A 27,138-nucleotide genomic window follows, 5' to 3' on the forward strand; every position below is an offset into this window, starting at 1 on the left:
AACCATTTTCAAGTGTGTAGTTCTCTAGCACTAAGCACATTCCTTGATTTGCCTTTAAAGGCATTCTAAAGATAACAGCTTGCTGTTTAGACAGCATTATATACAAAATGTTTGTGTATTTTCTCACCAAATGGTAGAGAATCAAGTGATTTTTTTATGTGGGACATGAAGTGATAATTGGACCCAAAACCAGAAGGAAAAGGTGCATTTTAGTAGGCTAACTAAAAATAAGTAAGCAAACAGCTGAGTATCAGGGTGGAGGTAATGATAGGGTGCAGCAGAGTGGCTGTGATAATTAACACTCATTTCCAGATACCCACCAAAGCATCTCTGATTCTCTGATATTTCTACAACTTGGTAAGAAGAAACTGATTAACCTCTTCTACTTGACACCGTGTTTTCCTTTATCGAAGAATGTGTTGTTTGCAGGTTGAGAGTATGGCTTTTTGAGTTGAGCCATCCTTATTGTACTTGGCTATCAAATAAAGGGAGGTAATTATTAAAAGCAAAATTTCTCAGCTACGTAAAATGATATCAGGTATCTTTTTTTATCGCTTTCATTTTGTAAAGCATTATACTGAAGCAAAGCATATATTCAAAAATATTTTTATGAGTTTAGCTAACTCTAAAAGGATTCACTGTGCTTTTCGATGTAGTTTTATACAAATTTCTGTTTGTACTGCTATTGAAATGGTAAATTAAAAACAAAACAAAACTACACATAAAACCACATGGTATTGTGCAGGGCCACATGGAAAGCCAGAGGACTTGAATTTGCCTGTCTGGCAGGTACTATGTGTTAGGCATACAAGGTCCAACTGTGATGGAGATGCGCTGTGTCGTGCTGTCCTGTATGGCAGCCACCAGCCACCTGCAGCTACAGCACTAGAAATGTGGCCGGTGGGATGAGAAACTGAAATTTTAAGACAATTATTTAGTTTTGATTACATCTAAATAGCCACATGTGCCTGGTGGCCACTGTATTGATACTGTAGTCACTTTGACAAAGTAGCACACAACTGTATGTTGGAATTGCACATTTATTTGCAGCTTCGTGTTTCCATTAATACTTTAAAATGAAATTGTAATGGCCTGTTTACCCCTGATGACTTGGGAAATGGGTTTTCCAGTTATTTAGTTCAGCATTCTCTTTGAACCAGTCTCTTCGGGTGGCCCTGATACAGATAATGTTCTCAAGAAAATGATAGCTTACTTTAAAAAGCTCAATTGACCTGATCGTGATTTAAGTTTTAAATTTGTGGCATTTTCCCTTCTAGGGCCGCAGTATATCATAATTATTTCTAGTTATTCCATGATGCTGTAGGACAGTATCTGATCATGAGAGCTGCTAGTTTGGGAAGTCTAGGACCAAAAAAATAGATTCTTGCAGTATCTCCTTTAGAAGTCTGACAGCTGGTGGGTAGGATTTCTGTATTTCTAAAGGAAACTACCTGTGCAGCTCACAGACCAAAGGTATGACTGGCTTAAATACTTGCGTTATTTCTGTAAAAGGGTGGTATTACTTGCATATATTTTCCAAACTGAAATTATGTGTTGAAATTAAAAAGCTGTCAAGTTGGGAAGCCTGGGTGGTTGAGCGGTCAAGTGTCTGCCTTGGGCTCAGGGCGAGATTCCGGGATCTGGGATTGAGTCCTGCATTGGGCTCCTTTGCGGGGCACCTGTTTCGTCCCTCTGCCTATGTCTCTGCCTCTTTCTCGGTGTCTCTCATGAATGGATGAAATCTTTAAAGCAAAACAAAACAAAATTTCAAGTTACAGCTTTAGAACATTGTGTTTATATGATTATACCATGTGGTAAAAGAATTTCTTCTTGTTGAATAGTAATGTAGCAGGTTAATTTAGGTTTTATTCCAGAATAAAGTTTAAGGTCGGTTGTCTATCTTTATAGAATTGTGATTCTCAAAGGCTGTTAAATCCTCTATTCTTTAAAAACATGACAAGTACCTCACATTTTATGTGCTTGTGACTTCTGCTATATTCATTAAAAGCTGAAAAGTATTAAAAATTTTCTGTATTTTAACCTCTTTCAGGGAAACAGTTTAGACTTTATAAGGAACTTTAGCACAAGCATACAGCTGCTTGTGTTTTAACACTTGAAGAGGATTTTTTTTTAATAAATTAATTTTTATTGGTGTTCAATTTACCAACATACAGAATAACACCCAGTGCTCATCCCGTCAAGTGTCCCCTTCAGTGCCCGTCACCCATTCACCCCCACCCCCCGCCCTCCTCCCCCTCCACCACCCCTAGTTCATTTCCCAGATTGAAGAGGATTTTAAGTATCTGGAAGGGATATTTATCTGGAGGCCGTGAGAACAGAGGGTCATTTACTCATGTGCTGCAACTGTTTTCTCTCCCATGTCCCCTGCCCTCCAACAGTAGGAAGTGGAAACAGTGGAACAAAACCTGCTTTTTTTTTTTTTGTTTTTTCCTGAAACTTTTAAGGAATACTGTAGACCTTTATCTGTTGGTAATCTGTCACTGTGTGGGGCATTCCTTAAAAAGTCTGTCTAAAGCAAACTCATCACTGAGTCCTTCTTGGTACTCCTGTGTCATGGAGGGCCTCTCACCAGCTCAGAGAGGGGACTGTCCACCAGTGCCTGTTGGTGTGATTTGCCGTCTTGGGTTGCGAACCTCTTACCAGCCTCTACTAAGTATCAAAGGATAAGGAGAGTGGGGTAGGAGAGTTTAGGAATCTGGAATGTTCTTTTCCGCTCATGCCACTCTACCAAGTCAAACATGATTGAAATACTTGCCTTTTGGTGTGCTATGTTCTGAAGAGAACATTTTTCTTTAATGAGATGTAATTGAGAAAAGGAAACAGATGACAGACTGTGTATGAAATATATACTTATTTTGGAGTGCTGAGTGAGACATTAACATTTTACATTCTACTGGGGAGAGTCAAGAAGAGGTTGTAGTCGATAGGGGATCACCAGGTGACATGGTGGCAGGGTTCCGAAAACATTTTGTGTACTATCTCAGCAGAAGAAAATTATTTTATGAAAGAAATGTGCATTCTAAACATAGATAATGTGTAGGAAAAGTAGCTTCCCAGACTCAGCAACTTGTCATTTTTAGATTTCTTTTTCTACCTAAAATTTATCCAAAACCAAATGATGTATTGAGATGATAAGAGAACTAAGTTTTCATTGAAAATATTCATTTGGCCAGTAAATACTGAATTTTTATTTTTTTATTTTTTAACTTTATTTTTAAAGGATTTTATTTATTTATTCATGAGAGACACAGAGAGAGAGGCAGAGACACAGGCAGAGGGAGAAGCAGGCTCCATGCAGGGAGCCCGATGTGGGACTCAATCACGGGTCCCCAGGATCAGGTCCCAGGCCGAAGGTAGGCTCTAAACCACTGAGCCACCAGGGCTGCCCAATACTGAACTTTTACTTCTTACATGCCTACTTTAGTTGTTTCTTTAGAAATACATTTTTAGCTCAGTACTACTTTTTTTTTTTCTAAAGATTTTATTTGTTTATTCATGAGAGAGGAGAGAGAGAGAGGCAGAGACACAGCCTCCAGCCTGTGGAGGGAGAAGCAGGCTTCATGCAGGGAGCTTGACGCGGACTCGATCCGGGGACTCCAGGATCACACCCCGGGCGGAAGATGGTGCCAAACTGCTGAGCCACCCAGGTTGCCCTAGCTCAGTACTACTTTATTTACATTTCAAACACTACAGTAAAAGCCTCTAAGACACAAGGTTAGAAAAGTAGTAGGAAGCCATAATGAGTAAATGGGTCTAGAACTCCAGTTTAAGGCGCTAGTGCTAGTAATGGAAGAGGGACTGCACAGTGGACTGACCTTACACAGTGGAGGAGAACACTTCTGTGCAAACAGCTGTGGGCTCAAAAGCCCTGTGCTCCAGGTTCTCTCCCGGGGGAGGGTGCAGGAGTTCCTCCTGAGACCCCACCTGTGCCCCCCAATCCCATCCAATTTCCCCATGACCTTGTGAAGCCAGTCTTCTCATCCTTGTTCCACAGATGAGGAATTTGAAGCTCAAAAGGTTTTAGGAATTTGCTCCTGGTCACTCAGCCAAAATGAGATATGAACCAGGTCTGCCTGCAGACAAACACTCTTTGAGGCAGCAGTGCCTATATCAGGCTCTTTCTGTATACTCTTGGCCATGGTGTTCTTTTGGTGAATGAGAACTTCAAGCAGTGCTCTTTAGGACATAACTACAATTGCTTAAGTCAGAAAAGGAAAAGACATTTTTCTGTATTTAAACCCAAACTGGGTGAGAAGATGAGTGTCGAATGACTCGGAGGAGACCCGAGGGATCCCTGGGTGGCGCAGCGGTTTGGCGCCTGCCTTTGGCCCAGGGCGCGATCCTGGAGACCCGGGATCGAATCCCACATCGGGCTCCCGGTGCATGGAGCCTGCTTCTCCCTCTGCCTGTGTCTCTGCCTCTCTCTCTCTCTGTGACTATCATAAATAAATAAAAATTAAAAAAAAAAAAAAAAGGAGACCCGAGTGCCCAGTGCAATGGAAAAACACTTAGTGCTTGTTGTCTGTGTGCCTTGAATGCTCCGTGGAGATCTCAGCCCCTCCCTGGCATTGGCAGGAGGAGAGAAGAGGTGGGATGGCTACCATTTGTAGGAAGTGTGTGAAATCCTCTTCTCTGGAGGGTGTTCTTAAACAGGGCTGGAAAGGCCATGATGCTGGAAGAAAGGATCAGAAGTGAATGGGTGTGTAGGGAGACCCGAAGGATGGGAAGACTTAAGTCACGTCTGCAGGGGTCTGGGTGCTGTCCCCAATCTTTGATCTTCAGCTGGTTCCAGAGGCATGAGTGGTACAGTAGTGATCTGACCTGTGCTTGATTGATCCCAGGATCCTGAGACCATGACCTGAGGTGAAGGCAGCTGCTTAACCAGCTGAGCCACCCAGACGCCCCCAGAAACTGATTTTGGATGAGATCACCATAAATCATTGTTCATTCGTCCTCTTTAACCTGTTGATTGTATTTGGATGGCTGTTTGGGCCAACATCAGTTTAGCAGAGACTTTGAGACTGTGTGCTGTGTCTCGGGCACTGTTTTAAGTGCCATGGAACCAGGAGAGGATAAAACTGGCCAGGGGGCTTACCTTCCATGGAGTGGAATGGGGAGGAAGGGGGAACATGGAGAATAGGAAAGGAAGAGTGTGAGAGTGGGATTCCAGTAGGATCAGTTGGCTGGGATGTCTGCTTTAGATTGGGGGCCAGGGAAGTGCCAGTTCAACTGAGACCTGGAGTTGGAGTTCAGCACAGGAGGAGCTGGTCCTGTGTGTCATGTGGGCAGAGTCTGAGCTGGGGGCATAGGCAGGAGGAAGCAGTGCAGCCCCGGAGCACTGGCACTCCATGTATAGCGGGAGCACTGGTGGGGATGCGGTAGCCCTGGGGGAGTGATAGCAGGAAGAGGGCCTGCAACTCATCAATTCTAAAGACGTTGGAGAGCCGGTTGTGCAGGAGCCAGAGGGGATCAGCAGGAGAGGCGGGGAGTGGGAATGCATCTCAGGGCCTTAGGAGGAAGGTCCACAGACAGCAGTGTAAAGGGAGCAAAAGCCATACCTTATCACCCCAAGGGCCCAGCCAATAGTGTGAACTGGTGGTGAACTTGTTATCTTAAATAAAGCAGTCACTTTACCTGCAAAACTGGGTTTATTGGGAATAGCAGAGAATGGCAGTTTGGGACCTGCGAGCTACGTCAAGACCATGGACAAGTCCAGCCAATGAAGGAGAAGAACATTGTTTTATGGGCAAAGAGGAGGAGGCTGGGAGGGATTGTTCTGAAGCAAAGTCCGCTGGAGAAAAGGCAGAGTTGAGGGTGATGGTGACTTGTCACTGGCTGAGCTGCAGGGGTGCTCACTTCTTGCGGGAGTTGTAGTGCCCATCTTTCCCATTGGGGCCTGGAGTTCAGGATTCTTCCTGGTTGAGGGTTCTTCTGTTGGGTTTGACACTGACCCTGAGTCATGGGGCTGCCTCTTTCAGCCTCCCCTTCTGCACCCAGAATCCACCTTAGTGACCTTTCCCTTTACTGACTTTCACAGACTCGATGGACACAGTTTGCTCTAATGACACGCCGCCGCCGTGCCACTGAGAAACCCAGGGTGAGAGAAGCAGCAGGAGTACCTCCCAGGGTTGAGAATAAGACAAGGCAGGAGTAGGGAAGACTGCTCCTGTACCCGCAAGCTTCTTCCTAAGGGATTAGAGAGAAACCAGACTTTATAGAATTAGGGAGTTCTGAAGAGCTCCAGAGGAGTGGTCATTCACTGGGGTTCCGAGTAGGGCAAATCCGGTTTTTGAAGGAAGCCCTAACCTAAAAAATGTTTTATAGCAACTGTACTTTGGACCAGGTGACTGGACCGCCTTGGCAGCTTTGCTGGGTTCCCCTACAAGTACCTTTACCAATTGTCTTTTAAATCAGGGATTGCTTCCTCTTGTCAACAGATGCATAGAAGCCAGCCATCTAGGAAATTCAGGTCTACAGAGGGCCTCCTGACTGTTTTTCTGAACCACAGTCGCTAGCTAGTTTGTGATAGGTGGGTCATTTTGGTAATTTGCTGATTTCTAGAAAAAGGGGGCTATTTTGGATAAGACTTTATTTTAAAGGTAGAAAGGTCTTCCCTGGCAGGTTTTGCTTGTTGCTGCAAGCTGCTGGAGAGGTGGGGGTTGGCCCCCTTTCCTTTGGGTCTTGCATGTCCCTGCCATCCCATGCCATCCTTGTATCCCAGCCCCGCCCTGGCCCCTGATGCTCCCTCCGCCTCCTGGCCTGGCTCCTGCCGTCCTCTCCTTATTTATCTTCCTGCTTTATTCTCTGCCCCTTTGGTCCATTCTACATACTGGTTACCCGGAATTTTTCCTGAAATGGTCTTCCCTCTCCAGAATACTCCAGGAGTGCGGGATGAGCTCCCTAGTCAGGTGAAAAGGGTCTGATGGCTAGCCTGGTGGGTTTCAGCACTTCTGTGCCAACCACATGCTTCCATTCCAGAGTCCTGAGCCTCACAGGAGATGTGATGGAAAGATGCAAAACATCAAACAAGTCAGCATCCATTCCCACTACATTCTCTGGCCTGCCGTTGGCATTGCGTCTCCCTTCCAGGAGATGCACCTCCTGCCTCGTCAGTGCCCCTAGGGGGGATCTGCATTAGGGCTGGTGGGGGGCTAGGCACTTGTGTTCTGGTGCTCACGGCAAGTTTAGCCCATCACACACTTCCGTCCACAGCGAGCTCTGTGCCACCTGATTGCGCTGTGACCCTGTGTTTGAGAGAGAGACATCAGGTGTGTACACTGCAGCTTGGGTTGAGAATTGACCTGTCCATGTTTATGTGTCCAGTCTTGCCCCCACCTTCACATTTCAGCAGCTGGAGGACTGTGGTTATGATGCCACGCCTGTGCTCTCACGCTCCTGGGCCCCACACGTGATGTTCCTCTTCCTGCAGAGCCTCTGAGGTGTGGCCAGGTGTTCACAGCCCCCTGGAGCTCCTGGAGGCCAGGCACATGCCCTTCCCTTGAGGGTTTCTAGCACTTGGCGCACTCTTTGACACACTGTGGGGACTTAATATTGTTTGAGTGAATGAGTGTTCCTTTTTTTTTTTTTTAGAGATTTTATGTATTAGAGAGAGAGCGCGAGCGCGTGCACGTGAGCAGGGGGAGAGGGAGAAGCCTGAGCAGAAGGCAGACGCTTTCCTGACTGAGCCACCCAGGAGCCCCTGAATGTTCTTTTGTTTGGTCTTCTTGGTGTGGGGGTGGTTCTCACCCACCTATATTGCGATTAGCTTTTGAGCTTCTTTAGAGAGTTCACAGAGCTGAAACCTTTGAAGGTGGAGGAACACTTCATTGGTGTATGAGACAGAAAAGGGAGAACTGGAAACCCTGGACTGGTTGTCCTTATGGCATCATGGGTAGCTCTGAGAAATAGTGTGCTTAGTGAAGAAAAAGCGAGAAATCAGATGAAAAGTGCCTTTCTCTGAAATCATCCTGCACACACGAAGCACCAGCGCCAGTGGTAGAGAACGGCAGGGTCAGGGTGGGCGGTGACCTAGTTAAATATAGTTTTTAGTCCTCTTAGTGTATTTGGTGTTTGTTTATGACAGATATTGAAAGCAGAGTGGCCTCATGCAAGTTGCTCTGCAGCATATATTTGGAATTTGAGATCTATGTCAGGCCTAAGGCATAGTTGAAAAGGAGAGGACAGATTTCTTAAGTTACTCTAAAATAAGCAGAAAGGGAATCCCTGGGTGGCTCAGCGGTTTAGCGCCTGCCTTTGGCCCGGGGCGTGATCCTGGAGACCCCGGATCGAGTCCCATGTCAGGCTCCTTGCATGGAGCCTGCTTCTGCCTCTGCCTGTGTCTCTTTTGAATAAATAAATAAATAAATAAATAAAATTGTAATAAAATAAAATAAGCAGAATGCCTTGTTTCCTCCTTTGAGCCATTGTCTGCTTTGGGAAAGCTCACTTTGAAGTTCTACCACACGTTTGTGGAGGAGCTCACTCTTGCTCATGCTCTGCTCTGCTGACTCTCCAGGCTGCCACGGAGCTCTGCGTCTCTGCCCCGCAGCATCCATGCAACTCTGTGAGCACGTGTTGTGGACTTGCTGTGTGTGAGATCTGAGATAGCATGGGGGGTGGAGGAAGCCTTTAAGGGTCAGAATCTCTGTCCTAAAGGAATTTGTAGACCAGTGAAGTAGATAAGACAGGTATAAACAACTGTGTGTGAGTGGACGTTGGAGAAGCAAAGAGAAAATTTTCTTGTGGCTGGAGGGGTGTGTGTGTATATGTGTATGTGTGGAGGAGGTGCTGACGGCAGTTTGAGGGTCTTTCAGTTATTCTAGAAGCATAGGGATGACTTGGACACTAAAGGGACAGGGTGTACCTACAAGTGAGCTAACCCAGGAGATGAGTGAAGAAAAGTATGGCTTTTTAGGTTTCTCATTTGGTGATTTGAGCCCATGACCATGCAACAGATCATGTAAACCAAGTTCTCTGAAATTCAAATTCTGCAAAGATAAATATGAGTGCCCGTGAATGTTTCAATACTGTTACCATGTTAGCTCCTGGTGCTGCGATGGTTTATGTGTGCTGGACAGGCCACTATGCTTGGTGGTCACTTGTTAGTGAGATAACTCTGAAAGTGAGCTCTGTGTCCCATCCCTGCTCAAAACCCTCCAAGCTGGTGCTCCTCAAGCTGTGATGGAGTTTTGGGGCCCACCCCAAGGGCTTCTGATTCAGGAGGTCTGCTGGGAGGGGGGACCCCGTGGCCAACGCTTTCTGCTGTGACAGGTCCCTGGCTAATAATGCCCATGTCCTTGGTCTGGGGACCGCAGTCTGGGAACGGCTCTAGTGACCTTTTGTATTAGAAAGCCTACTTGCTCTTGACCTTCGGGGCCCTGGTGAGTGAGCTTATTAGCACTGCCCTTCTTTCTGTTTGTTTCTGCTGAGTCTTCTCATGGGATGTCTCCTCCCAGGGGTTCCAGGTGGCCCCTTGGGCTTCCATGCAGATGCCTCTCTGTGCAGATGCCTCTCCGGGGGGGCTGCGGGCCTTCCTGTCCCTGCCTTGTCCAGCCGTGCCTGGGCTGGCTTAGTTGGTGCTTAGGAAATGCTAGCGGGTGCAGGTGGGAAAGATGTCCAGGTCAACAAGCAGTTGGGGCTGAAAGGGGACAGAACCAGGAGCTTCTTCAGAGGGATGGACGTTGGGAGGACACCAGGCCCGTGAGTCTCAGAGGCAGCAATGCTGTGGGCTTGCAGGCACGAAGTGGGGATGTAATAGACGTCTGGGAGCAGTGTGCAGCTTTCTGAGAGAGCATGATGTCTCCGTATGCAGAGTATGTTTCTCTCAGAGTAGCTGCTTCCTATTTGCTGTATTATTTTTTTCTGGAATGGGGGTTATCTTGGAAGATGACTGTTCTCTGGATGACACTGAGTGGTTGGCAATCTCCCTGTTTGATGGACTTACTTGCTGTCCAGATCACTGTTGAAACTTCCCATGTTGTTGATTTCTAACTTTGTTCACATGCTGGAGTGGCCAAAAGAGTGAAAAAATACCCATTGATTATGATTTTATGATGTTGCTTTAACTAACTCAAATGTGGCTGATGGAAGCTGATGGACTGATTTTAAAATATGCTGTAATAAAAAGCAGTGCTGTTAATATTCAAGTGGGCTTAAACATCACTGACCCTTAATGGAGTGCTGGTTGATGTAACTCATGGTCCTCTATGAAGGATTGATGAGTAGCAGCCCAGTGGCCTTGAGAGTAAATTCTGGGCAGGAGTCAAGGCAGCCTGGAAGCAGTGGTGCCCTGATAGCCAAAACAAAGCTGTGCTGGTCTCTGAGGGCCAGGACTGGGAGATGCCCATCTCTGCACCCCGAGGGAGGCTCCCCACACAAGTGGATGTGGAGATCTGGGCGGAACACTGGGCTTTCAGGCTGGCAGCCTGGTTCACAGGGAAGCCCACCTGTGAGGAGGTGTGGCAGGAGATCCTGGAAGGTGGGGATGACCTGCATGTCATTTCTAGCCCTTCTGTTCTCCGCAGCCATGGCTGGGCTGACAAAGCTTTGGCTGATGCTCCTGTTTGTTCATTCAGTCCCTGTTCTGTCTGATTGTGTTAGGGGAGATGTTCGCCCTGAAGGGTTTCTCTTCCAGAAGGCCACCCTGGGCCTTGGCTGTGGGCAGGGTACAGCACAGTGTAAAAGGAAAGTGGTGGTTTGCATTTCTCCCTGCACAGGGGTGTGTCAAATCCCAAATGGGGCCGACTCCTCCCTGATCTCCTCACCAGCCTTGTTGCTAGCTGGCTGTCCTTACACTGAGTCCCTGTGAGTTGTCAGGCTTGGGGAAGATTTGTGTCCTTCTTTTTATGGATTGTTCCTTTTCTTCTGAAGGACATTATTTCCCCCTTTTGTATTCTTTTTTTCTCCTAGGTAAACCCAGGGGATTTAAGTTTTAGGAGTCAGAAACTCCAGAGCTGTTAACACAGAGCCTTGTTTCCTCTGTCTAATGAGACCTTGATTCCTTTCTCTTTCTGTGGAACTTTACGTGATTTTTTAAATTAAAGGAATAAACTGTAGCCTCTGACACAAAGTAAATTTCTTATAACTGCCCTGACCAGTTTTCGGTTTGTGTGTGTGTGTGTGTGTGTGTGTGTGTGTGTGTGTGCTTCCTCTTGGAAGAGTCTTCCAAATTTTAATTTGAGATAATGCCTCTTGGAAAATGAGTCATTCTTACGTTAATAGCATAACATATAGTCACAGTGAATACATGTCCTCTAAAACGGAGCTCTTAAAAATAAATCTGCGACCCATTGTTTTTAATGAAGATAACCTGTGACTTTGAAATTTTGGAAGGGCAAGTCTTCCTAGGCCCTGACGGGCGTGAGTTATTGCAGAATGCCAGGATGGTGGGCAGTGCCGGGCCAGGAGCCTTTCCTCTTTGATCAAGCACTTGAGAAGTCCATGCAAATAATCGTCACAGCCACCACGTTTGGTGGAGTATTTCCACATTCTTTTATCACAGTTACTTTTATGCTGAAATTATCGTAAAAATCTATTAACATTGAGAACATTTTAAAGTGGTATCTGTACCCGCTCTCCTGTATATTCTGTGCAAGCCAGTTCCTCTGTATGTGTGTTTTAAATGGTTATAGTCTACAGCTTCACATAATTCTGCTTTGTGGCTTGATCTTAACCACTTTCCAGACACTGTACTTGTACTAGTTGGCAGCGGGGTCGTAACCCTTCCAGCATCAGTTTTTAAACTTACTTTTCTGTGTTGCTAGATGTTTAGTTTTCTACATTACCCTTCGTAGATCTAACACAGTTGTGAAAATCTTCCAGCATTTAGAGTTTTTCTTCATTTCAGTTATTTCTTTAGTTTAAATTCCCAGAAGTAAGGTCATGAGGTAAACATAATTCTGTGTAAAACACATTTTACTTTCCAAGCAGATTTTAGCAATGTATATAGTGTCATCATCATGTCAGGTGAAGCACTGTTCTATGGTCTCATTTCTGTTGGATCTTTTATTTTTATTTTTTTATTTTTTAAATATTTTATTTATTCGTGAGAGACACAGATAGGCAGAGGGAACAGCAGGCCCCCTGCGGGGAGCCCCATGCTGTACTCATCCAAAGACCCTGGGATCACAACCTGAGCCGAAGGCAGATGCTCAACTACTAAGCCACCGAGGTGCCCCTCTGTTGAATCTTTAATCAAATTACTAATTTAATTGCTGTAAGTGGGCACCTCATTGTTTCACTTTAGTTAAAACAATGAATCCCCCCCCCCCCAGGTTTTGCAGTTTATCTCTGGTGACCTGCCTGTTATTCCCATGCTCTGAAGTATACTTTAGAGTTTATTGTTTATCGAGGGATCTCTTCTCCTTGTGGCTCATTCTTACAAAAATGAAGTTCTTGATTGACGAGTTGGCAAGGAGTTAGCGTGTTGTCTGTCTCTGCCCCTGGGAGGGGTTGCTCCAGGTCTCAGTCCTATGGAGGGCAAGAAGGCAGGAGGGCCAGAGGGCTGCCCCGCTGAGGTGTGTGCTTTCAGGTACCCCCTCAGTTCTTGGTCCTCGTGGAGCCCAGGCACATCTGTGATGCAGGTAACTCACCTTGAAGGTTCCCAGGAACAAGCCCGGAGCTTGAGTCCATGAGAACAGGCAGGACTCTCATGACAGCCTCCCTGGGAAGTCCCATATTGGGTGCTTCCTTGTGGGCCAGGGAGCCGATGAAGTCATCTCTGGGTTCTTGAGAATATGGTGTTTTCAGGTATATGTGGCAGGTGGCAGGAACAGATGACATATTTGGAAATAGGTTACTGGAGTTTTCTTATTCTTATGCTTTCCATGAATTTGTGTCTTTGCCCCAAAACCTCAGCCTGTCTCTGATCATGTGTATTTCTTTCATTTCTGATCTTCCATTTTACCTTCAGTCTCATTCAGTGCTTTGGTAGTAAATTATCTCATTTTCTACAAACACATTTCATCTCCCTCAAGAGATTTTTGTATCTTACACAGAAAGAAGGCAGTAGGCCTTTTAAATAGTGCTAGAATTCATGTTCCGTGAAATTCACCCTGTGAAGTGTGCGGTACAGTAGTTTTTTGTGACTTCATAGGGTTATGTAACCATCAGGACCAATTCTAGAAGTTTCCATCACCCTGACAGGAAGCCCCATACTCTCAAGAAGCAACACCCCCCCCCCCCCCCCGCCGCCGCCTTTAGCAACCATTACTGTGCTTTTTGTCTCTGTGCCCTTGAGTGTTCGGGACTCGTCCTGTTTGTGTCCGGCTTCCGTCACTCAGGGTAATGCTTTCATGGTTCATCCACGTTGTAGCATGTCTCCATGCTGCATTCTTTTTTTTTTTTTTTTAAGATTTTATTTATTTATTCATGAGATACACTGGGGGGGGGGGAGGCAGAGACACAGGCAGAGGGAGAAGCAGGCTCCATGCAGGGAGCCTGACGTGCGACTCCTCGATCTTGGGTCTCCAGGAACAGGCCCTGGGCTGAAGGCGGTGCTAAACCGCTGAGCCACTGGGGCTGCCCTGCATTCTTTTTTATGGCCAAATAATACTCTGTTCTGATATAGTGGACTTCTAGGTCTGTTCCTTTTTTTTTCTTTTTTCTTAAAGATTTTTTTTTATTTGACAGAGAGAACACTAACAGGGGGAGAGGCAGAGAGAGAGAGGAAGAAGCAGACTCCCCGCTGAGCAGGGAGCCTGATGCGGGGCTCGATCCTGGGACCCTGAGATCATGATCTGAGGCCAAGGCAGACCCAGGCACCCTTAAGATCTGTTTCTTGATTGCTTGTTTCTCGTGGCCCCTGACTAAAGTTGAGGCAGCGTGGTGGCCCAAGAAAAGCACGATGGAACACATACTTGCCGTACACATCACAGCAGCAAGGCCCTGGGAAGTGGTGGTGTGTGGAGTAAAGTGGCATCTTGTGTTCATCTTACTGATTTCAGCCACTGGTTTCATCCAAATAACAATTTTATTATACACATCGTGTAATCATTCTAGAAAATTTAAGCGTAACTGAGCTCCTAGGAAGTTATAATCTTCTCACCAAGGCATAACTACTGTTAGTTTGGTGAATATAGTTCCAGGCTTTTTTCTATGCTTGGATTGCTCGTGTGTATACACATTTATGTTCCATCGTCCCATTTGTAGAAAAGGAGTGGTAAACTGTCTTGTAACAACACACTGCATAACCCACACGTTTTTGAAAATTTGTGCTTTTTCCTTCTAAAATGTTTTGGTATCAGATGCTAGAAACTTCTAGATTTAACAATTTTATTTTATATCTTTAAAAATTCATGAGTTACAGGCCAAAATTGTTCTCTGTAGGACTTATTTGATAGAGTCAACTCAAGTATCTTTTTTAAGGTAGATTTTTCAACATGATAATAAAACTTAAAACAAACCAAATACAACTTCACCTTGCTTTTATGTCATTTTTTAGGGAATTAAATTACAGCTTGAAGAATTTTTTCACCCTTTTGGAGCACAGCAAATTTGTGAAAAAAGATAAAAGTAACGTGGCCACATGAAGAATGTGTGCACCTGCTTTTTCTTGGGTTAATATGATTAATTTAGCCAGCCGTCTCTTTTGATCCTCTTTCTCATTTTTTTTTTTGCTACTCTTTTAAGTAAGAAGAGCATTGATATTTATTGAGAAAATCCCTGATTCACTTCCTCTATAAAATTTTAAATAGGTATAAATTATCACAGTAAAGCCCATAATTGTGGCCAGATTATAACTTAAAAGATTTTAAATTATAAGTGATATATTAGTGTAAGTGATATTTAACCTTTATAACTTGGGGATATACTTATGTGTATACATTTAAAAGTGGATGAAATGAGTTTAAAAGTTTATTTCAGAGTTGGGATGCCTTTTCTTTGTTTTACTGATCATTTTCTAGGAGAGAGAAGCATCAGTTACAAATAATGTGGCCATTATGGTTCTCGTCCACCTGGAGGTGGCATATGGGGAGAGGGCCCTCTGTGGTCACTTAGTGTAAAGTGTCCTCAACCGGCTTCAGGCCACCCCTTCTGGCCAAGTTGTTGCCACTGTGCTGTGGTGGCCAGCTAAGAAATCCATCAAACTTGGCAAATTGTCTTTGTAATGTATAAAGTAGAATAATCTCTGGAACAAAGGATAGAGGTGAGGGTGGGACTGGCGGGTTGGCCTGGTGCAGAGGGCTTGTGGGCTGGGCTGTCTTGGCAGAGCCCAGGACACTGGGCAGCAGACAGTAGTTTAGAGAACGAGTCATGGTCATTATTGCCACCACCAGTCTCATCTCTTTTGGGCTGGTCTCTGGCCTTTACACACCCCAGGAAGACCCCTCTGCTAGAATAGAAACCATACCCCTTTGGTCAGGCATCTTCTGTCTGGGACTCCGTCAGCTTTCCTCTGCGCAGTGTTAAGGCAGACCATCTTGGGAGGCTTTGCTGTGCTGGGCCTGCGCCCTCCCCTCGGGGTCTCTGGTCTGGTCTGGCAGCCTCCAAGTGCCACTTGTGGGGCTAGGGGTTGGTTCTCAGACATCTTTTCTTTTTTTTTCTTTTTTTAAGATTTTTAAAAAAATTTATTAGAGATACACACACACACACAGAGAGAGAGAGAGAGAGAGAGAGAGAGAGAGAGAGGGGCAGAGACACAGCAGAGGGAGAAGCAGGCTCCATGCAGGGAGCCTGACGTGGGACTCCATCCCGGGTCTCCAGGATCACGCCCTGGGTGGAAGGTGGCACTAAACCGCAGAGCCACCGGGACTGCCCACAGGCATCTTTTCAAGACCCTAAGTTAACTGAATTTTATAGAGACACTCTATCTACTTTGTTTCTAGGGCCTTGCACGCCTTGGATTGAGTTTCTGTTTTCTTGTGGATGGCCTCTCTCAGTCCTTTGCTGAGTCCGTGTTCTCAGGGCCCCTGGACGTTGTGCAGCCAGCTCCAGCACAGCCCTCAGCTCTGTTCTGCGTCTGCTGACCCTTGCTGATCTTGCCCAGCTTTGGGCCCATGGGCCTCCGTTCTCCTGTTGTATTTTCACCAGCCGCCAGCCATGTGCAGTGAGCAGCCTCCTCGAGTCTGTTCTGGCGTCTGGGAGACAGCTGCCCCAGCTGGCCCCCTTCTTACCTCTGTGTCTCTCACCCAGGTGCCGAGGCAGCAGATCTGGGTTCACGCCAGTCTCTCTTTCTGCTTTCACATCCACCTGCTGCCCACCAAGTGTGTCTCTGGCTCTGCCTTCAAAATAAATCTATACCCAGCCGTTGTCACCACCTTTGCTGTCACCTGCAGTCTGGGCTGTCCTCCAGCTTGGGTGCCACATTTCCCCTGCACTGGGCTTGCATGCCCATCCCCTGGATCTGCTCATGCAGCAGCCAGAGTGTTTTAGATGACATCACTTCACTGCCCTGATTGGAATCCTCCAAGGACCATGAGACCATTCTGAAGTGTGCAGTTCAGTGGTTTTAGACTTTCCACAGGGCTATACAACCATCACAGTAATGCCAGCATGTTTTCATTGCTGCACACGAAGCCCCGCATGTGTTAGCAGTCACTCCCCCAGCCCCCGGCAACCACTTGTGTCTCAGTCTCTTAACAATTTGCCTCCAGTGGGCTCTTTGATTAAAATCCAAATTCTTTGCCTTGGCCTTTGAACAGTGGTTTCCAGACCAGTGGCATCCACATCACATGGGAGCTTGTTAGAAATGCAGTCTCGGCCCCCTTCCCGGATCTACTCAATCAGAAAGTGAGGGTGGAGCCCAGAGGTCTGAGGTTAACAGCCCTCTGTCCATGCCCCAGTTTGAGGTCCCGTGGCCTCATTAATCCCCTCTAATCCTTTTCCCTTGCTGCCTCTACTCCGACCCTGTTCTTCCACAGATAGAGCAAACTGGACCCTCCCCAGGGCCTCTCTACATACTGTCTCCTCAGCCAGGCTGGTGTCTCATTCTGCTTGCATGGCTGCCCAGGAGCCCTCCAGAACATCCCTGCATCTGCATGTGGATGGGAGGACTGATGTGCTGAGCACCTTTTGCTGCCCCCCTCCCAGAGGTACTCTGCATCCTCCCCTCCCTGCCCTGTGCTCCCAGTGGTGGGCTTCTGCAGACCACAGTGCTGTGTCCCTTTCCACATGGTCCCCTCCGTTTTGAATTTTGTGCCTTGGGCTGTATTAGCTTTTTATTGAAGGTTATTTCCACATTGGGCCTTGGTCTGTGGAGCAGATGGCCTGTAAGTACTGAATGAGTGAAAAGAGTGTTGAAGTGGAGCAGGCTGGCTGGTGTGAGCTCAAGAACCACGAGGACGCAGCCTCTCTTTTCCATCAGAGTTCTGGCGGTTGCATGGGCCGCAGGCTCATCCACGCACACAGGGAGACTTGCCCTGAAAGTAAGTCTGAGGTGAGCCTGTCAGATGCAGGACCAGCTACAGGAGTCGCTTGTTCATGAACAAGTACTGCGTGCTTGCTGCCTGCCAGGCCGTGGAGGTCACAGTGCTGAGGATACAGCACTGAAGGGACAGACCACCAGCCTGGGTGGAGTGTATGTTCTAGAAGGGAAGGCAGGATAAAAACAAGTTAACTAAACATACAGCATGGTATGTGAGCGGCTGTGCCAAGGAGAGCACAAAGCAGGGAAGTGTGAGCTTGTGCACACATGGCATTGGGATTTGGGGAAGGATGGCCAGGAAGGCCTCACTGAGAAGGTAGCATATGAGTGCAGAACTACAGGGCCCAGGGATCCCTGGGTGGCTCAGCAGTTTGGCACCTGCCTTTGGCCCAGGGCGCTATCCTGGAGTCCCGGGATCGAGTCCCGCGTCGGACTCCATGCATGGAGCCTGCTTCTCCCTCTGCCTGTGTCTCTGCCTCTCTCTCTCTATGTCTGTCATGAATAAATAAGTAAATAAATCTTTAAACAAAACAAAACAAAACACTACAGGGCCTGGAGGGGCAGCCAAGTTGGCTGCAGACAGAGCAGGGCAGGTGGATAGGCTCCAGGGGCTGGGCCTGCCTGCTGTGTGCTGCGTGTGAGGATCCCAGGGAGGGAGGGGATTAGGAGAGGAGGCCCCCAAAGGTAATGGGGACAGGTATTGGTGGGCAGGGCAGGAGTCTGCTAATCGAGACCAGTTCCCCCTCCCTCCCCAGCTCTCACCCCACCTGACACAGCCACATGCCGAGCAGCCTGCTTTTACTCCTCAGTTTACTCTGTCACCTGAGTTGTGCCACTCACACAGAACACTACCTCCCCCCTTCTGTCTCCAGATCCTGTCTTTTTTACAGAATCTGTCCTTTCTCCCTGCCTTTGTTCAGGCCCTCACTCCGTGCCTGAAGGCTGGCTGCAGCGTGCAGAAAGGTTGGCTTTAACTCTGATGCCCAAAGTCAGTGGCAGGTCTCGGAGTGGAAGACTCTTACTTTGAAGATGAGGACTGAGACTCAGGAGAAGTGACTTGGTTTCCCCAAGGAGGTCTAACTAATGAATCACAGAGCCAGGGGCAGAGCCCAGACCTCCTTCCGGGGGAGTCCAGAGTGGTGTCCCACTCACCCACCTGCCAGTGTGCCACAAGACTTCAGGATGGTGCCCACAGCCCGTCACCCTGAGTGCATCCTTGCACATGGAAGGTAGAAGTTGCTGTGGGCTTTACGGTGCCCACAGCCCGTCACCCTGAGTGCATCCTTGCACATGGAAGGTAGAAGTTCCTGTGGGCTTTCAGAACACATCTCTTGTTATGCTTATTTGTGATTGTATTTTTAAGTCAACGAAACTGATTTCCAGAAAGTAAAAGACCAGATCTCTACTAAAGTTTGGGTTACCATGGTTACCTAGAGCATTTCCTAATATTTTCCTGCTGTAAGGAACAGCCTGCAGAGTAGAAAATGGATCAAAAGAGCAGAATTGACCCTGTCATTTTAGTAGCCAAGTAGACCATTTCTGTGAGTCTTTTTCTTCCTTTATAAAGGAAGGTAATGACCCCATGTGCATGAGCTCTCCAGAGGGAGCTGTGGGCACAGGGAGGTGTTGGACCCTGCAGCAGGCCTGTCTCTTGTACCCTGTGTGCATAGCATACAGACTGTGTTAAATGTTCCTGTAATGTGACAAATATCTCATGTCTGTGGTTTACAGTGAAAACACTGTGTTTGAAGCATTAAACTTGACCAAAAGTGTTGTGGGTGGGGAGTCCAGACAAGCGCTGTGTGATACCAGAGTGTAAATGATGTAGCTCCGCTGTTAAATGTGCTGTGTGTTTTGTCAGAGCAGCAGCAGAGGGGATTCTGTGAGCTTAGTGAATCTTTGTTATTTTTTTCCAAGTGATTTTTGTCAAGGCCTTAGGGTTTCTGTGTGGTTTTAAAGTGCTGCCTTCCTGTCTGCTTGAGGCCCGGAACTGAATGTCTTTATTAATACGGTTTGTCAGGATGGGAAGAACCGGGTATAATTAGCTTGAAAACTTCTCAGCTCACCCTGGGAAGCTGTACAGTTTTTTCATGTTAATTTACCATTTCAACAGTACCCACGGTGTTAATTTTTCTGGGTTACTCTGATGTGTTCTCATGTTCCGGGTGACTTTCTATATGGCATGTGCTCACGTGAGTAGCAAGCATTGGCTGTAAGAAGGGAGGACTCGATGACCTTAAGAAAATGTGGTTGGGGTGAAAGACGAGCTGGAAGGTGCCTGGTGCTGAGCGTCCTTACCTGGGGGTGTGTCTTCCCCTGCATGGCTCCTCCTCTCACCCGACTGCACCCCTGTGGCACTGGGCTTACCTGTGTCTGTCACTGTCCCTAACCAGGTGCTGCCTTTTTGCACAGAAGAGCCTAATGCAGCTTTCTGCCCCCTCCTTAGGGGTGGGTTGGGTGAGGAAGTCCGAGCTGGAGGGGGAGGTGCGTGGCTGTGGGCAGGCCTATGTAGTCCTGAGGGCCCTGCAAATTCTGCTCATTCTGCTGTTTTATGGCCTTAAGAATCCCAGCTTTTTCCTGTGTTGGTGGCCCATTAATCATCGTTATAGAATATGTGCTGGTCCACAGAGTGGTTGTTCCAAAGCCTTTACATTCTCTTTTTGTGAGAAGAATTATTTTCATGGGATAGATGGCCACAGTGGGATTTCTTCAGATTGTTTGTATTTTATCCTGATACACGTTGACTTACGTGGAGGAGGTATTCCCTGAGTTGAGTGAATGTAGGGTAAAACACAATCCCAGGTGGGTAAAGAGTGAAACCCGCCAGTGTGGACACTGACAGCTGCTGTCTCTCTCTGTTGGCAGATGTTTCTCACCGTGTACCTCAGTGACAGCGAGCAGCACTTCACCGAGGTTCCAGTGACCCCTGAGACGATGTGCAGAGATGTGGTGGATCTGTGCAAAGAGCCCGGCGAGAGCGAGTGCCATCTAGCTGAAGTGTGGTGTGGCTCCGGTATGGGACCTGGGCTCTTAGGCTGCTGCTTATTACTGCTGACATCTGGACGTGACAGCGTGCAGTGCGCTTGTCCTCAGGGCATAGCTTCACTGTGACAGAGGGAGCCTCTCTGCTCTTGTCCTTTCCTGCAGTACAGTGAGGACCCCGCAGTGTGAAAGGTCAAAAGACAGGCAGGTGGCACACCATTGGAAGCTTCTGGGGCATACCCGTAAAATGCTCAAGAAGTAGTACTTTCTGTATGCTGCAGCTTGACTGAATTAGACATTTGAGGCATCCTGATTGCTTTGCCCTCTCCAAGTTTTTGTAGGTTTTCAGGGAAAGCTATTCAGTGTCGAGTTACCATGGTGGCAAATGGCAGTGCTGAAATCATAGGCATTATTTTAAGCTTTGAAATCAATCCCTCACTATAGTCCTTTGGAACTCTAAAATGGGACAGCCTGGTCTTTTTTTGGCCTTTTAGGAGTTTGTAGATGTGTGAGTAATTTTCCATAATTTCTGCCTTGTTCCTTTACAGCCTGGGTGACCTCCCACTGCTTCTTTTCCTCTTCTAGGGGTGCCAAACGTTCCAGCATGGTTGCACACTGTGTTAATTAGGTCCACACCATTCATAATACCTGCCCACAGCTGAGTGCTCCCTGTCTCCCAGGCCTAGGCCCAGGCCTCTTGTTCCTCTTTGGCTGACTTTGTTACCGTTGGGTGTTCTGGAAGGTCTTGTGCTCTCTCCCTGAATTGTTTACTTCTTTTCCCTTCACAAAAGAGCTAGATTAGACTATTCACGTAAAGAAACCCACATGATCCTTTTCAAATGAAAATGTGATAGTCTGACCTTCCACTTCTCTGTGGCTTTCTTTTCTACTTAGAATCAAATCCAGACTTCTGATCTTGGATTGTGAAGTCTGTGTTGTCATCGGGTACCATTCTCCTTGTCTGCAGCTTTTCTGATGTTCCTAAGTAAACAAAGCTCCTTCCCACCTTTGGACTCTTGGCACTAGCTCTTCCCACTGCCTATGTTGCTCTCCAGGTTTTGCCGCCTGGACTTCAGCTGGAATGTTACCTCCTCCAGGAGAGACTTTCCTGGAGCATTCTGCTACAGTGGCCATGATGCCACCCTGATTGAATCCTCTGGTTTTGTGTGTTTATTCATTTATTGCCTTTTGAATCCACGTAGCCCCAAACACATGCACCTGAGATCATGACCTGAGCTGAAACCAAGAATCGGACACTTAACCGACTGAGCCACCCAGGTGCCCCTGATATTATTTTTAAAAATTTTTAAAAAATATTTTATTTATTTATTCATGAGAGACACACAGAGAGAGAGGCAGAGACACAGGCAGAGAGAGAAGCAGGCTCCACGCAGGGAACCCAACACGGGACCCGATTCCGGGTCTCCAGGATCAGGCCCTGGGCTGAAGGCAGCGCCAAACCACTGAGTCACCCAGGTTGCCCTGATATCATTATTTTTAATAGTCACATAATTTTCCATAGTATGCATAAAGTGTAATTGATCTAACCACTTTTATGCCTACATTAATTCTACTCTTGTTTTTAATTTTATTTTTAAAACATTTTGTTGTTTTAAAACGGGGAGCAGAGCAGGAGGGAGAGAATCTAAAGCAGATTCTGCACTAAGCGTAGGGACAACTGTGGGGCTCGATCTCATGACCCCAAGATTATGACCTGAGCTGAAACCCAGAGTCAGAAACAACTGACTGAACCACCCAGGTGCCCTGACACTCCTTGTTCTTATACATGCTGCAGCGAAGGTCCTTTTAGGAGCTTCTTGATCCATGCAGCTGTTTCTCTGGAGTAGACACCACAAAATGAAATAGCTTAAAGGTTCAAACACTTTGAAATTTATGGTGCCAGATTGCCCTCCACAAAGGCTGTCTGCTCACACCCCTACCAGTTATTTCTGAAAGAATCTAATGTCAACACTTGATACAATAATATTTTAATTTTTGCTAAGGTTGCCCATTTTTTCATTTGTTTATTGTCCATTGGGGTATCCATTTTTATTAATTAAAAATTTATTTATTTATTTATTTATTTATTTATTTATTTATTTATTTATTTATTTATTTATTTTTGGGTGAGGAGATGCCTGGATGGCTCAGTGGGTTGAGCATGTGCCTTCGGCCCAGGTCATGATCTTGGGGTCCTGGGATCAAGTCCCTTGTCAGGCTCCCTGCTCATTATGGAGTCTGCTTCTCCCTTTGCCCTTCCCTTTGTTCATGCATGTGCACTTGCTCTGTCTTAAATAAATAATCTTAAAACAAGTTTTTTTTTGTTTGTTTGTTTGTTTACATTTTAAGGAAGCTCCACACCCACAATGGGGCTGGGACTCCTGACCTGAGCTTAAGAGTCTCATACTCCTCCGACTGAGCCAGCAGCCTCCCTTGAGTTTCCATTTTTAAAAAATCTGTTTCTCCGTAGTCTTTGTTCATGTTTCCCTTGGTGTTTGCCTCTTGATTTGAGGCATTTAAAAACAAAAACAACTATTCTGGATCCCAGGCCTGTTTGTGTGATTTAAAAGGATCCTTTCCTTGCTGCAAGGCTGTAAACCTACTCTCCTGTTATGTAATGGTGTAAGTTTGAAAGAATTTCCCTTCTCTCCCCCATTAATTTTTGTGACTCGGGTGAGTTAGGGAGCAATAGTTGTTTCCCGAATGGATAGTGAATTGTCCCCAAATGGATAGTGAATTGTCTGAAGTCCGTCACTAACAGTGGTTTCTTACTAACATGAAACGTCCCTGTATGCCACGTTAGATCTTGTGTGAAATTGTGCTTCTATAAGCTTTAGTCTGTTACTCTTGTCTTCTTCTTTATGGCAGAACCAAATGGTTCTGATTACTAGAGTTTGATGATAGGTTAAGTGTTTGTAAGACAAGTGGTTTTATTTCATCATTCTGCTTTTTCAAAAAATACCTGAGCTATCCTTATATTTTTTCTTTTACAGGTAAATTTTAGAATGACCTTGAAAGGTTCCATGGAAAGTCCTATTGGGATTTTGATTGATTGTGGTGAATTCATAACTGATTTTTTAAAAAAGATTTTATTTAATCATGAGAGACACACACACGAGAGAGAGAGAGAGAGAGAGAGAGAGAGAGAGGCAGAGACACGGGCAGAGGGAGAAGCAGGCTCCATGCAGGGAGCCTGATGTGGGACCCCATCCCAGGTCTCCAGGATCATGCCCTGAGCTGAAGGCAGACACCCAACCACTGAGCCACTCAGGTGTCCCATAATTGATTTTTGAGGTTGGTTTGTATGATGCTCTGATTAGGAGCAAGGTCTTGGGCATCAAAATCCTGTCTCCTTCGTTCCTAGCTTTATAACTGAAAATCTCTGTAACCCTTACACTGCCTTTGGAGCAGGCAGGGTTTGTAGGGGACTTGTAGGGCCTGTGAGGGGTGTTGCAGTGCGTGTAGCCGCATCCTGGCTTTTCTCCTCTGTGCTTCTGGAACATGTGGCATCACCTCAGATTTTTGAAGGAGTTTGTGTGCTTGCACAACCCCATGCATGTTTGGTCAGGAGGTGGAAGGTCCACTCAGACTTCTTTTGGGGGGTGCTTACCTGCTAGAGATATTTCCTTTTGGGAGTCTTAGCATTTCTCTGGTTTAGGGAAGAGGAGGGCTGCCTCTGTAACAGGTGTTAACCTGTTACTGTGCTGTGACTGGAAGCAGAACTGTACTTTGTTGTGGCTGAGCAGATTGAGTTCATGGCCAGTCCACAACCGTGGCTGCTCTAGTCTCTGTCCTATTGGTGATGGCAGGGGCTGGCATAGTGGCTCTGATTATGGGCAGGTGCACTGCCTTTCTTAGGCTCTTTCCACATTCTATTAGAACTTACACAGACAGCACTGGAGTATCTCTGATTTTAGCAGTTGTATCCTTGAACAGTAGGTTTGGTTTTTATATCCAGATCCTTGAGGTTGAAGATATATATCTATATTTTAAAGATTTTATTTATTCATTCATGAGAGACAGAGAGAGAGAGAGAGGCAGAGACACAGGCAGAGGGAGAAGCTGGCTCCCTGCAGGGAGCCTGATGTGGGACTTGATCCTGGGACTCCGGGACCATGCCCTGGGCTGAAGGCAGGCACTAAACTGCTGAGCCACCCAGGCATCCCCAAGGTTGAAGATATTTTGAGGGGAGCTTAAGACACATGGTTTCTCTGGAAGTGCCCATCTCTTAGAATATTCTGTGTCCTTCTTTTTGTCTCTAGAGAAGTTTGACAATTAACAATCTCACTGAAAGAAGGCTGAATAGATACAGGTGACCTTTGAACAATGTTGGGGCTCGGGGCACCAACCCCTCATGTAGTCAAATCCACATGGGACTTTTGACTCACCCCCCCCCCCCCAAACTTCACCACTTACAGCCTGGTGTTGGCTAGAAGCCTTGCTGAGCATGTGAGCAGTTGATTAACATATTTTGTGTGTTATGTGTGTTATGTATTATTTATTGTGTTCTTTAATTGAGTTTGCTGGAGAGAAAAAAGTGCTATTAAGAAAATCATGGGGTGCCTGGATGGCCTGTCAGTTAGGCATCCAACTCTTGATGTCAGCTCAGGTTGTGATTTCAGGGTCAAGAGATCGTGCCCCGCGTTAGGCTCTGTGCTCAGTGGGGTCTACTAGAGATTCTCTCTGTCTGCCTATCCCTGCTCACTCGCTCTCACTCTCTCTTTTTAAAAGAAATGAATCTAAAAAAAAAATTTTTTTTAAGGAAAAGGAAATATATTTCAGGACTGTGTTTATCAGAAAAACCTCCTATATATGTGAACCTGGGTGGATCACGCCGATGTTATTCAAGGGCCAAGTATATTTTCAGTGTAGTAAATAGCCTTTTCTATGGATTTTTTTAACATGGTTTATAGAATTATAATTTAAAAATAGTCTAATAGAAAAAAAATAAAAAAATAGTCTAATAGATAGTAAAGCTAAACTATATGTAAAGATTTTTTTTTTTTTTTTTAATTTTTATTTATTTATGACAGTCACACAGATAGAGAGAGAGAGGCAGAGACACAGGCAGAGGGAGAAGCAGGCTCCATGCACCGGGAGCCCGATGTGGGATTCGATCCCGGGTCTCCAGGATCGCGCCCTGGGCCAAAGGCAGGCGCTAAACCGCTGTGCCACCCAGGGATCCCCATATGTAAAGATTTTATTTATTTAGAGAGCACATGTGCACGAGCAGGGGGAAGGGCTAAGGGAGAGAGAATCCTGAGCCGATTTTGCACCAAGTAAGCCCCATGTGAAGGCTTGAACTCATGATCCTGAGATCATGACCTGAGCTGACATCAAGAGTCTCTGCTCAACCGACTGAGCCACCCAGGCACCCCTGGGCTATTTATCTAGAAAGTTATTTTTAATTTTTCATTTATATTTAAAGAACCCTAGAATGTTTGAGTTGGAAGGGACATCAGAGTCCATCCTGTGTAATAGTTTACAGCGACTTCTGAAACTCCCTGAGTTCAATGGCAAGCCTGTGGCCTGTCGGGAGCACTGAGTTACACTCCCATGCTCCTGGTATCCGGCCCAGATGCATTCTCCTTTCCAATGCCCATTGACTCTACACTGGCTGTGTGTGTGGAAAACTTGTGATGCTTTCTTTCTTTTTTTTTCTTTTTCTTTTTCCTTTTTGAAATTTTATTTAAATTTAATTAAAATATAATGTGTTACTAGTTTCAGAGGTAGAGGTCAGTGATTGATCAGTCTCATAACAACACCCGGTGCTCATCACATCATGTGCCGTCTTTTTATGCCCATCACCCAGTGACCCTGTTCCCCCACCCCACCCCACTCCTCTCCAGCAACCCTTAGTTTGTTTCCTGTGATTAAGAGTCTCTTATGGTTTGTCTCCCTCTCTGATTTCATCTTGTTTTCTTTTTTCCTTTCTTTCCCATATGACCCTCTGTTTTGCTTCTTCAATTCCACATGAGTGAAATAACATAATTATCTTTGACTTATTTTATTTTGCTTCACATAACACCCTCTAGTTCCATCTACATCATTGCAAATGGCAAGATTTCATTCTTTCTGTTGGCTGAGTAGCATTCTGTTTTATATATATACCAATTTCAATGGCTTTTAGTGAGAAAACATCATCTAAGATGCTTAGTATTTCCTACAGGCATAATTTGCATGAAGGATGGATAGTAAATGCTTCTTGTACCTGCAAATCATGTATTTCTGTTTGTTTCCTTTAGAACGTCCAGTTGCTGATAATGAGCGGATGTTTGATGTTCTGCAGAGGTTTGGAAGTCAGAGGAATGAAGTCCGTTTCTTCCTTCGTCATGAACGGCCCCCTGGCAGGGACACGGGTGGGTAGCATTATGTGAATCTTAACAGAGCTGTGGACTTTGACTCCCATGTTGGAGGAGCTGGGGGTGGTCAGGAGCCATGTAATGTGAGGGGTGCAGGACAGAAAGGGAAGGGGAAGCCTGAGGACAGACCAGCTTCTGAGTACCTGATTGTTGGGGAGGAAAGGGTGTGGTTTTCTTTGATTTGTTTTGTTTGAAGAGGCGAGAGAAGCAGGTGGAAATGAGTCTCTAGAGCAGGAGGCTGAAATGTGGGAGAGGGAATGTGTGCCTGAGAAGGTGTGCCCTCAGCCGGGAGCCCTCATCTGCTGTAAGCAGAGGGAGAGAGAACTGCCTGGGGATGATGGTGGGCGTGTGTGCTTTGTGGAATCAGGTGGACGAGCTTCTTGTCTGATTGTTTTCTCTGAGGTGGGAGGG

At 46.2% G+C, this 27,138-nt stretch overlaps 1 protein-coding gene across 6 annotated transcripts in view; it reads left to right on the plus strand.

The window, feature by feature from the left end:
- The window catches only part of TP53BP2 (tumor protein p53 binding protein 2), a 120,688-nt gene that overhangs the window by 67,098 nt on the left and 26,452 nt on the right, over window positions 1-27,138 (plus strand). For 5 of the 6 annotated variants that reach the window (XM_055324478.1, XM_055324477.1, XM_055324481.1 and 2 more), the window contains 2 exons: window positions 20,249-20,396; window positions 26,611-26,724. In XM_055324478.1, coding sequence (XP_055180453.1) covers window positions 20,249-20,396; window positions 26,611-26,724 — 262 coding nt within the window. The remainder of the gene's footprint in view (window positions 1-20,248; window positions 20,397-26,610; window positions 26,725-27,138) is intronic. The other variant, XM_055324482.1, reaches the window with a different exon arrangement.

This window comes from Nyctereutes procyonoides, unplaced genomic scaffold (assembly GCF_905146905.1).
Source record: "Nyctereutes procyonoides isolate TBG_1078 unplaced genomic scaffold, NYPRO_anot_genome, whole genome shotgun sequence".
In the NCBI taxonomy this organism is placed as follows: domain Eukaryota; kingdom Metazoa; phylum Chordata; class Mammalia; order Carnivora; family Canidae; genus Nyctereutes; species Nyctereutes procyonoides.